Here is a 12,701-nt window from a genome sequence, read left to right on the forward strand (position 1 = left end):
TCTCTTTCCTGCAACTCCCTGCCTGCCCATATCCCTTATTGCTAATGAAACAACTAGCCTGGCTCCATAAAGACAGTGCATAAGCACCCATGCCTCATATACGTTCGCACCCCAAGTAGTACTTTGCCCTGCAAAAAGTCTCATTGCCCAGTGGTCTCACTAATTGATGTGGGTGATTGTATCAGAATCTGACTGTGGAAACGACATTGTGCAGGTGGGTGGGTTGTTAGCCGCAAAGATTGATCTCAAGAGCATGAGCCACCACTCCCTGAGCTAGAAAACCTAGCTTGAAGCCAGTGCTGGACTCTGAACACTACATGTAGGTCAGACAGTAGAGGGAAACAGAGATCTTCATGGTGGGTGTGAGGCTTATGGAATCCTGAGATGGATCCACTGCCGAGAGTGTATGCTTTGTTGAAAGTAACAAAGTTTGAGGTGTTTGCATTCAGCCCTCATTTGTCTCCTTTTTTAGTGTAGGCCTCACTTTCTCACCTACAGTGGAGAGTGCATCTGGGATAAATGACGGAGAGGAATCACACTGCAGTGAGTGAGTTTGTCTTGTTGGGATTCACACAAGACCCAAAGCTGCAGGTCATCCTCCTTGTGATGTTTCTGTTGATCTACCTGCTGATCCTAGTGGGGAACCTCACCTTGGTCACCTTAATCAGGACTGACTACCAGCTTCACAACCCCATGTACTTTTTCATCAGCAACCTGGCCCTCTTAGATGTTGGTTACACCACCATTATCACTTCCAACATACTGATTACTTTAGTATCAGCGAGAAAAGTCATTTTGTTCCCTTTGTGTGCTCTGCAATTCTTCTTCTTATGCATCGCATTGTCCTGTGAATGTTACCTCTTGGGTGTCATGGCATACGATCGCTTCATGGCCATCTGCAACCCATTGCGCTACACTGTCATCATGTCCAAGCGGTTTTGCATGCTGCTGGTGCTGGGGTCATACCTAGTGGGCTGCGTGAATGCAATTGTTCAAACTATGTTTATATTCCGTTTGTCCTTCTGTGACTCGAATGTCATCAACCATTTCTTCTGTGATGTACCCCCCATCCTGAAACTGTCCTGCTCTGACACCCACATCACAAACATTGTTCATTTCACCTGTACCACTGTGGTGGTAACACCTACTATCTTGATCATCCTTATCTCCTACATATACATTGTGGTCGCCATCCTAAGGATCAACTCTGCCAAGGGCCAACTCAAAGCTTTCTCCACCTGCGCCTCCCACCTGACGGCCATCACCATCTTCTACGGAACAGGCTCTTTCGTGTATTTACAGCCCAGTTCAAAGTACCCCATAGATCAGGACAAAATCATTTCTTTGTTTTATACCCTTGTGATCCCCATGTTGAACCCCCTGATCTACAGCCTGAGGAACAAGGAAGTGAAAGAGGCCTTTATGAGGATGTTACACAGTAAGATTTATTCTCCGTGAATTTAAATGTTGGGAATGGGTTTTTTAATGGTAAACAGGAGTGAAAGTGGGGAGTGAGTCCTTTACATCATTATCTTGGGTTTTGTGAATTACCAACCTTGTTTGTCTTGCACCAAAAAAACCTAAGGGGCAGGTTTTCCAAGGAGATCTGCACCAAACAGCTATGATTTGGCAAGTCGTCAAGGAGCCAGCTTCTCAGAGCTGCTCAACTCCCAGTTAGGAACCATTTTGTGCTAAGGCCACGTTGCCATCCTCAAGGGAAGGGCAGGCTGGTCCCGTGGTTCAGGCACTGGCTGAGGACATAGAAAACCTGGGTTCAATTTCTGCGTCCACAATGGACTTCCCTTTTGAGCTTGGGCAAGTCACTTAGCCTCTCTGTGCCTCTGTTCTCCATCCTTACAACGGGGATGGTGGCACTGCCCGGTCTCCCAGAGTGCTGATAGGAGAGAAACGTTAAAGAAAAAGACAGTAAAGTGCTCAGAGAGCTACTGATGTAAGCAATAGGCATTATTTTTATTATTATTTATTGATTTATTAAGTGTTTTAAAAGCATGAGCTGGGTCCTCTAATAATGAGAGTGGCTGAAAAATCATTTATATTTCATAATAATAATGAGGTGTGTGTGCTCATTATTTGCCTTCTAGTTTTTGAATATTTGAGTTATTCGAACTAGTGAATATTTGGGTGAACTCTGGTCATGTTTGGAAGATTTCATTACAGGGTCTTTCTTAGAGTTAAGGGCATGTGCCAGTGAGCCACTTAGGGGCATTTCATCACTGCCTTATACAGTACTAGTCCACTTATTTTGTACAACCTTCTACTTACTCACCAACAGCCCTTTCGGTTTCATGGATGTCCACATCTAATTTACATCTGATAGTTGCCTGGTTGTCGATGCTAAAAGTTTTGTGTGGGTTTGTTCTTCTCAGGTTTCTAAGGATCACCTGAAAAAATTACATACAAACAAAGCATTGGAAGTAAGTTATGCCTACTGAGAATTTGGTCCCATACATACATCAGTGACAGAAATGGCAAACACAGGCATGGTGCTGAGACTATCACATTAACTTTAAAAATGTTATCTGTAAGTCGGTGAGCAAAAACTCAGGAAACATGACAACACCATAGACTGTCATATTAAGAGGTGCCCAGAAAATATTCATGGCCCTTTGTATTCAATAAGTGTTATATGTATTTGTGTGTTCTGGTTTCGCTGGGTGGGTGTGATGTGTTGGATCACAGAACTGCCCCGGGAGCTGCCAACTGATGTGCCAAGACTACTTCTGCCCCTGCTTCCTTGCCCTTTCCAGCTTAGGACTCCAGAGTCCTACCTGGTTTGAGCCAGATCCGCTAGCCTGCTGCAAACCCAGACCCGGTCTGAACCACATCCCCTAACAGCTGTAGGCTTACCTGGAAGCAGCTTAGGAAGTGTTCCTGTCTTTACCACTCAGATGCTCAACTCCCAATGGGGTCCAAACCCTAAATAAATCCATTTTACCCTGTCTGAAGCTTATACAGGGTAAACTCATAGATTGTTCGCCCTCTCTAGCACTGATAGAGAGATATGCACAGCTGTTTGCACCCCTCCCCCAGATACTAATACGTACTCCAGGTTAATTAATGAGTAAAAAGTGATTTTAAGTACAGAAAGTAGGATTTAAGTGGTTCCAAGTAGTAACAGACAGAACAAAGTGAATTCCCAAGTAAAATAAAATAAAACACGCTGATCTATCTCTAATACAGTAATAAAACTGAATACAGATAAAAGCCTCACCCTCAGCAAAGTTTCCATGAGCTTCCTTTTACAGACTAAACTCCCCCTACTCTGGGTCCAGAAATCACTCTCACCCCCCTGTAGACACTGTCCTCTGTTCCAGTTTCTTTCAGGTATCCTTGGGGGTGGAGAGGCTATCCCTTGAGCCAGCTGAAGACAAAATGGAGGGGTCTCCCAGGGATTTTTATAGACTTTGTCCTCTGGGTGGACACCCCTCCCTCTCCCTGTGTAAAATCCAGTTACAAGATGGAGTTTTGGAGTCACATGGGGAAGTCACATGTCTCTGCAAGACTGAGTTCCTTACCAGTCAAGCCACATTCCTGGGAAAGCTCAGATGTGGATTGGCGTCTCCAAATTCATTGTTGGCTTAAGTGGTTCTTGACTGGGCACTTACTGAGAATAGTCGTCTCTCAGAAATCTGATGAAATACTTTTACCAAGGCTACCCAGAAATCAAGCAAGTACACAGCCAATATTCATAACCTCGAACACAAAAATGATACATGCGTACAAATAGGAGGAATAGATTCAGTAGATCACAACCTCTACAGAGACATGTTACATGGCATATGTCGCACAAAACATATTCCAGTTATGTCATATAGACATTTATAAGCATCTCCCCATATAGCACTATGGGGTGCACCATCACAGTGGGTTTCCTATGGAATCTGGAATCACTCGGGGTGAGTTATACAAAACCTAGCCTATAAAGCTTTGTCCTTTGGGATAAGTAGCAGTGATTGGTTTTACCTGTTTCAGGAGGCCTGAAAAACAAAGAAAGCCTTTTGGGTACAAAGGCTGAATTTAAATTAAAAGGGGCCCTTGTTTTGATCCAGCAAACTGGCACGAGCCATTAATCAAGGGCACAAAACCTACCTGGAGGGATTTTAAGACTGGAACCTGCCAGATCTCCATGTAGATGGTGGTTGGCCCTTGGTAAGCCAAATGTGCATTTTTTAGACCCTTTTATTGTTATGTTTTCTCTGTAATGCACCATTGCCAGTTGTTGTTGTTGCCAGCTAAAGTGAGAAAAGATAACATTGCGTTTCAGGCATGGAAAATACCTTAACTCTTCATTTCTTTCTGCATACCTGAATGGCACAAGACACCAGTGGGCAAACTTAACTCTGCATTAACAAAGGTTTGGGAATTTAATTTAGGCCAAATTTGCAGCTAAATATTGAGTGTGGAATTTTGGAACTGCCTAAATAAAAAGCACCCACTCCCTATTGTTTTTAGTTGGATATTTAACTCCTAAAACCATAATGCTCTTCAATGCGACTTTCTTTTGGAAGCTGTTTGATCTTGGTTTTAGAGGGGTAGCCGTGTTAGTCTGTGTCAGCAAAAACAATGAGGAGTCCTAATATCACCTTAGAGACTAACAAATTTATTTGGGCATAAGCTGACAAAGTAGATTCCAGCCCACGAAAGCGTATGCCCAAATAAATGTGTTAGTCTTTAAGGTGCCACAGGACTCTCTGTTGTTTTTGCTGAAACAGACTACCGGCTACCCCTCTGAAAGAAGGTGAAAGAGGTTTTTAGGAGGGTGATAGGAAAAAAAAGGTTTTTCCTTGGTGTATGTAAATGTTAGACATGGCGGTTAATCAATAAATGGGAGCAAGATGGAGGAGTGAGTTTACTGTGTCATTATCGTTATATGAATAACCAGATGTGTTTGTCTTTCATTAAAAACAAACGAATGGCCAGATTTTTCCAAAAAGCTCTGTATTCAACAGCTAACATTTCAGCACCCAAACAAGTGAATAGATTTGCCAAAGGTCTCTTTTCCCACTTGGGGACTTAAATTATTCATTTGGGACCTGCACTATTTATCCCAGTGTTGGGTGCTGACCGCTGCTATAACTCGGGCTTCCTAACTGAGGTGTCTAATGGGGAGAGCAGCACCTCTGAAAATCTGCCTCCAGTTGTAGGTGCTGCTGGACATGTTGTACTGTCTGTCCCAAAATGTACACTCAAAGTTTTCTCCTCTTTTGAGGTATATTGCCAGTTTGGAAAGATTTCCCATTTTTTCAGAATAGAGCCCTTACAAATATAGGTCCTGGTTCTGGAAAGCCCTTAAACATGTGCTCCCACCCCTCTCTGTCCAGTGAATCCATTAAGCATATGCTTGACATTGATCACGTGATTAAATCCCATTGAATTCCCGGCGATTTAAGCACACTCTTAAATGATTTCCAGAATAGAAATAGTTGACTAAGATGGGAGCAGAATCTTAAAAACAAACAAACAAAAAACCCCACAACCAAACATTTGAAGGATTTAATCCTAAAACTTAAAGAAAGACTCACAACAACAGCAGCCTTGGATCAGGCCTGATCAGTAATTACTCTAGCGGAATCCATGTCAAATGGCAAAAGACCATTTCCAAGAGACATGTTGACTGGATTAAGGCCAGGCCCCATTGTGTGTCCAGCCAGGTCAGAGGCACAAATGGGAAAACCCCTCTCGCAAAGTTCTTACATTGCTAAATGCGGCAGTGACAGTTATCAGAGAAGAAATGGGGGATTTTGTCAAGGTTTATGCAGCTGGCTCTTATAACACAAAAATATATTAGGAAAACCTGTCTAACAAAGAGAATCATGAACCAGCAATGCAAATCCAAATTGCCTTTTGCTAACTAATAGAAAATAGAGGCATTCACCTCACACAGGCAAAATATATTAATGAAATCATGGGATGTGTTTGTTGTTGCAGCTATAAGTGCAATTAAAAAGGAGAAGTGGTGTAACCACAATAAGAAAGTAGTGAATAGGTAAAGTACATTGTACTTAGAATGCGTTATATTCATGCTGAAACTGTACTGTTAGATGATGTAACCTTTGCATGACCCTTGCTCTGTATACAGCAGGAGAATTCAACATGGCTAGAAAAACACATTCAACTGACAGCCTTTAGGTATTCTCCTATGCTTGGCTTCTGCAACCTTCTGTCTTGCATATCTACCTACCTACCTATGTAAAAGTTTTATAGTGTTTGCCAATATCATATACAATATTATATATAATAGTAGGTATGTTTATACAAGTATGAGTTGTATTCATTTTAAGATCTTCCCAAACCATTTTTACTTACGTTATGCTATTTAGCCAAGGGGAGATGTGAACTGTAGTAATCTCAGGGAACAAGGACAAGACAAATAATTTTGCTAACGCCTCACTAACATGGGCTTTATAACAAGGTTTTACTGGTAGAGGATGCTTCTAAGGTTTTGCCAACTTCTCAAATATAGTGGTCAGAACATAGATATTAAGGTAGTTATACATGTTGTCCTGTTTACTTTCGAGTCTGTGCCAGCCTAGCAAAAACATTCAAAAACATGTCAAAGAGAAGAGATTAAAAAAAGCCCTCAACTCTAGTGTATATATAGAGGCAGAGTGAAGCTCAGATTTTAAGGCAGTGTGACCTCTGCACTGTTACCATCCAGATGGGTTGGTAATATATGTAGTCCTCCTTTCTCTGTTATGCTGTATTTATCTGTTACTAATAATCTTTTCTTCATAAAAGTTGATTAAGCCTAGCCATTTGGTATTATTGAATTCAGTCGAACCTGTAACACATGGTAATGATTTAGGGCTGGATCCAGTGTGCCTTAAAAGCCAATTGCACAACTTCCACTGATTTCACTGATGCAAATCAAGCCCTTAAAGTGGGTGGGGACAGGGAATTCTCTGAGCTTCTCCATTTTCCAAATGATTTTTATTTACCCATCTTGCACAAATATCTGAAGAGCTAAATTCAGCTTGGGCCAGTAAATGCAGCAAAATGAAATTTCCTCTCTCGGTAACATGACATTACATGTCCCATTTTTGGATGGTATCTGTGCCATTAATAGTTCCTCTATTTATACCTTGGAAACTATTCAAAGTGATGCTTTAAAATGTCATGTGATGGGAAGATGGATCTACTTAAATGCTGATCTGTCCCTTAGGAAGGTCCATTTTGGCAGTGATAGCTATGGTTTCCATGTATTTGTCTGGAACATTTCATCCACTGAAGGATCTCCGAGGATGTCACAGGAGTCATATGCACAATATTTTCCCCACTGCGTTATCACAGTTGCCACTGTGGTGAGGCCGTTCTGGGCTAATGCAATGTAGCCAACGTGAAACGCGTCAAGAGTTAATCGTCTAGCTGCCCCTTTGAATCCTCTTTGGCCAAATCCATGGAGGACTGGTGCAAAGCCTCCTCCACCTGCATCTTCCGCCTGGTGGCCATCACAGTGTTCTTTGGAACTGGCTCTTCCGTGTATTCACAATATTTTGTGCACTCCCTCACATGTTTGGGCTCTTGCCTTCACCTGTCCTGGGATGGAATCCCCGGACTCTCCCGCTCTTAGGTTATCGCCTCCTGTGTATCTACAGTGACTTCTCATCTGGTCCATCTGGGCATGGAGCCCTCAAGTCTTTCCTTTGGGAGCTGTGATGAATAATTAACACAGTGACCAGCTTTCTTAAAAAAAACAACAACAAACATCTGTGTTTCCTCTTAACAACAAAAATACAACGCAGCATGGGAGCAAAAGGATTTTCAGACAGTAAACCAGTCTGTGTGCACGAGTGTCTCACCTAGGGCTTCAGAACCCCGGGTAGATGAGGAAGGCCCTTCTGCAGGGCCCTCAGCTATGTCAGCCTGAGCCTCACAAACAGCACCTGACAACTGCTCCCACCCTCTCTAGAGATTTGATTTTTAGCTGTTTCATATCCTTTCACTCTATTTCCACCTGTATAAGGGCTGATCTACACTGAATATTAACATCAGTGTAGCTACGTCTCTCTGGAGTGTGGACAATCCACACACACCCTCCGAGAGATGTATCCACGCCAACATAGCCCCTGGCATACACAGTGCTAGGTCCATGGAAAAATCCTTCTGTCAACCTAGCTACCGCCTCTCGGGAAGGGGGATTAACGACACAGATGGGCGTACCTCCTAGCCCTGTCGTGAGCGTCTCCACTGAAGTGCTACGGGTGCAGCACTGCCCCTGTGCTGCAGTAGTATTTTAAGTAAAGACGCACCATAATTTAGGGCTGGAGGCAAGGATCTGGGCACCATTTCTTAGTCCTGTTGCAATGTGAAGTTTGGGAGGGTTCGTCCATAATCATTTATAGCTACTGTATATGACATGGATAGTGAGATTAAATCGGACTAGTTACACTGCGTTCTTGGATGATGTAATACATACATTGATTAAGCTGGACTGTTCGGAAACTATCATGAAGGCAACAAAATATCTCTAGTAGAAGTAACCTGCCCGTAAACACAGCAGGAGTCATTAGCTGCTTCCTATTAATTTCTTTGGCTGATCTCTGATTCTTGTCCTTTGTGAAGGGGGAAATAGCATTTCCTGGGGTAAATAACCTGCCTTATTCACTTTCTCCATATCGTTAATGATTTTATTGACCTCGATCAGATCCCCCCGTAGTTGTCTCTTTTCCGAACTGAACTGTCCCAGTCCTTTTAATCTTTCCTCATATGGAAGCTGTTCCATAACCTTGATCATTTTTGTTACCCTTCCCTGTATCTTTTCCACTGCTAATATCTATTTTTGAGATGGGCCGACCAAAACTGCATGCAGTATTTAAGATGTGAGTGTACCATGGATATATATAGTGGCCTTATGATATTTACTGTCTTATTATCTCTCCCTTACCTTATGGTTCTTATCATTCTGTTAGCTTTTTGACTGCTACTGCAGCTAGACTGGATGTTTTCAGAGAACTGTCCACAATGACTCCAAGATCTTTCTCTTGAGTGGTAACCGCTAATCTAGACCCCATCATTTTGTGGCTCCTCAGTCTGGGATGCTTCCTCAGATCCATCACCTGAAAAGAATGGCTCAGGTGTGGGGATCTCCCTCATATACTCTACAGTGAAGACCAATGCAAAGAATTCAATTAGCTTCTCTGCAATGGCCTTGTCTTCCTTGAGGGCTCCTTTAGCACCTCAAACATCTAGTGCTCCCCCACCCCCATTCTTTGTCAGGCTTCCTGCTTCTGATGTACCTAAAACGAATGCTGTTAGTTTTTGAGTCTTTTGCTAGTTGCTCTTCAAATTATTTTTTCACCTGCCTAATTAGACTTTCACACTTGACTTGCCAGGTTTTATGCTCTAGGTGTATAATATATTATATTTAATATTTTAATATAATATAAACGTTTTTAGAAAAGGAAATGATAAGGTTGAACCAAAACATTTTTCCTTATTGAAATGCTACATTTTTACCTTCTTGAAACAAAAAGTTTCAAGACTATTAAAATGACATGTTTAGACATTATCAGAATGAAACTTCTTCATGGTCCCAAACTGAAATTGCTCTGAATTGTGGTTTTTGTGGGAAATGTCAAAATATTGGCTCTCTGTTACAATTCGGAATGAAATGTGGGAATTTTCTGAGGAAGAGGGATCGCAGTTTCTGACCAGTTCTATTTCTAACACAGCTCTACCAATGTTTATGGAGTGCTCGGCTGACTGGATATTGAACGGGGGAATGCCATTGCCTGCAATGGCTATATTCCTTCCCTACTGCTCAGCCAACGTGGGGGGGAAGGTGCCGTTATTGACTCTGATTCTCTCCTGCCTCGCTTCTTGTGCTATCGTTTATACCTGATCACAGTGACTACTGAAGAGAGGATCAACTATTATATTTCACTCAAATACCTAATTCTGTGTGAAAATCACACTGACTCAGACTGATTTCAGCTTGTCTGCACCTCATGAAGAAGAGCTTCAAATATATAAAGCCCTTCAGAGAGAAACTGTTAAAAAAAAGCCAACTAATTAAAGTGGGTTAAATATGGAAAAAACAACAATTAGGAAGCGGACAATCTGTGCATCCTGGAAGTCAGGGAAGTCTCAGATTCTGGGGATGCAGGACATTCTCCAGTCCACCAGCACACCAAGCAGGCAGCCTAGGCAACTGGCTGCCCAGGAAGATGGGGATCCAGGGGACCAGGTAGGCTGGGGAGCCTGAGAGCTTGGAGGAGCAGGGCAGTTTGCCCACCCACCCATCAGCCATCAGGCATGCACATGGTGTGGTAGGAGACCAGGCAAGAAGACCAGGCTTCCTGTGGTACATTTTAATTCAGTCTGTAAATGTGTGGCCTCCTCACAAATGTCTCTTTGTGGCTTTGAGGCAACCCTGCAAGTGGCCCCCCATCTCAGTTTCCCTTTTGGGTAACTCCAAGCTTTTCATTTCATGCTCTTACTCAAACAGTAGTCATCCTGGGGGCCAGTTACCCAGGCTGCCTGTCTGGTGTGCTGTGGGGGGAGGGGGAGGGGTGACTGCCTGCATACCCAGGATCTGGGATCTCTCTGACTTCCAGGGAAGTACTCCATACCATCCCAATGCATACAGTCCTTGTTCTCCCCATACCCCAGTGTCCTCCACCACAGCTCAGCTCCTTAGCTGTTCTCTTCCAACCCTGTGCCAGAACAGCCCCCCCAACCTCCCTCCCCCCACCGTCCAGCCCTTCCTTCTCCGGTGCAACCCCCCACTTCCCAGTGGGCACTCCCACATCCTTGCCAGGGAGCATCCTCACTCCCCTGGCCCTTCTCACTGTCCATTAGGATCCAGCTGTTCTGCAAGGAGACATCAGCATGTAAGCCTCTCTGCTGCTCCCCCTTCCTTCAGCCCTCTCCGGCCATTGGATCCACTTCTCTGGGTTGGAGACAAAAGGCATCTCCCTCTTACGTTGCTCCTGCCTTCTTTCTCACCATGCAAGGCCCAGTGACAGGGGTAACAACAGTAAGATCTCACTTTTGCCACATCGCTAGAGCCAGTTGGGAATTTTCCATTGGGATGATGTTCTGGTAGAACAAACCTTTCTCACAAAATTTTAGGGAGGAAATTTTTATTTGCCATTGGAGAAGTCAAAAGGACAGCTCCCTGGCTATCCTCTTGGGAAGCTCGTGCCAATCTCGTGTTCTACCGACAGATAGAAAGCGAAATTGGGAAGAGCCTTCTTGGCTGGTGGCCAGCCATCCAAAAAAACCATTTTGGTTTTCCCAAAATGAAATATTTCAGAATTTCTGTCCCACAAAGTATTTTGAGATGTTAACTTTTTGTCCTGAGTTAGGATGGTTCTTCTTTTTTTGAAATCTCAACATTTTCCATAGGAGAGAAATTCCATTTTCAGGCCAGCTCCTCTCACTTCTGTTTATTATTAAATCATGAAACTCATCCTCTCAGTTAGATTCAGTGAGGAATAATTTTCTGGCATATTGTCTTCCTCAGGGTGTCCTTCACCTCCTTGTTCCTCAGGCTGTAGATCAGGGGGTTCAACATGGGGATCACTAGGGTATAGAACACGGACACCACTTTGTCGTACTCTGATGAGTTGCTGGATGTGGGTCGTAAGTACATAAAGAACAGAGCCCCATACAGTATGGACACGGCCGTCAGGTGGGAGGCGCAGGTGGAGAAGGCTTTGCGTCTGCCCTCGTTGGAGCGAATCCGCAAGATGGCCACCATGATAGAAACATAGGAAAAGAGGATGACCAGGATCGTGCTTAATGCAGCTACAGAAGCAAAGAGGAAATGCACTGTCTCACCCATGCGAGTGTCAGAGCAGGAGAGTTTCTGGAGTGGGGGGAGGTCACAGAAAAAGTGATCAATGATATTGGGACCACAGAAGGACAGGCTGAACAAAGAGCCTGTATGCACAGTGGCATTAATGGAGGCATAAAAGTATGATGCAGCTACCAGCTGTACACAGACTTTCCTGGACATAATGAGCGTGTACATCAGCGGCTTGCATATAGCTATGAATCGATCATACGCCATCACAGCCAGAAGTAAACCCTCAGAGTTCACGGAGAAGGAGTGAAAGAAAAATTGCGTGGCACACCCAGCAAAGGAAATGACTTTACTCTCTGTTAAGAAGTTCACCAGTGCCTTAGGGACAATAATGGAGGAGTAAGTGATGTCTACAAGGGACAAGTTGCTGAGGAAAAAATACATGGGGGTGTGTAGCCGCGTCTCGATCCTGATTAAAGAGATCATGCTGAGATTCCCCGCAAGGCTCATGGTGTAGATAAGCAAAAACATCCCAAAGAGGACAGCTTGCAGTGATCGGCTGCCTTTGAATCCTAGAAGGTTGAACACGGACACTCCAGTGTAATTGCCATGCACCATATATTCCAGATGCGATCGACGCTGTTGGGGTAGAAGAAAGAAACACAGCCAAGATAAAGCTTATGATTCAAAATTAACCATATGGGGCTGGGAGGTGGACACCACCATTGTGAAATACAGTAGAAAGCCAAGATACAAAAAACAAGTTATGCTGTTCTGGCTGTGTAACATTTGCAAACTTAAAATAATTTCATGTGCGTCTGTATAATTGCCAAGATTTTAACCCTTTTAAAGAAAAGAGATGATAAAATAAAACAAAATTGAAAATTCTGAAGTGATCTTTCTAAGTTTGCATCCCAAGCAGGCATTGTCA

The 12,701-nt window shown here is 43.4% G+C and overlaps 1 protein-coding gene and 1 pseudogene across 1 annotated transcript; one reads left to right on the top strand and one right to left on the bottom strand.

The window, feature by feature from the left end:
• Positions 1-516: 516 nt before the first annotated feature.
• LOC141989106 (olfactory receptor 5AR1-like) lies at positions 517-1,458 on the top strand. Its single transcript, XM_074955391.1, has one exon. It carries the CDS (start codon positions 520-522, stop codon positions 1,456-1,458), a length of 939 nt encoding a protein of 312 aa, XP_074811492.1. The 5' UTR covers positions 517-519.
• Positions 1,459-11,449: 9,991 nt separating this feature from the next.
• Positions 11,450-12,496, bottom strand: LOC141989869 (olfactory receptor 5J3-like; annotated as a pseudogene).
• Positions 12,497-12,701: the final 205 nt, after the last annotated feature.

This window comes from Natator depressus, chromosome 6, assembly GCF_965152275.1.
Source record: "Natator depressus isolate rNatDep1 chromosome 6, rNatDep2.hap1, whole genome shotgun sequence".
In the NCBI taxonomy this organism is placed as follows: Eukaryota; Metazoa; Chordata; order Testudines; family Cheloniidae; genus Natator; species Natator depressus.

Excerpts from the sequence above, each read along its gene's own strand:
- LOC141989106 (XM_074955391.1), top strand. The coding sequence starts at position 520 with ATGACGGAGAGGAATCACACTGCAGTGAGTGAGTTTGTCTTGTTGGGA.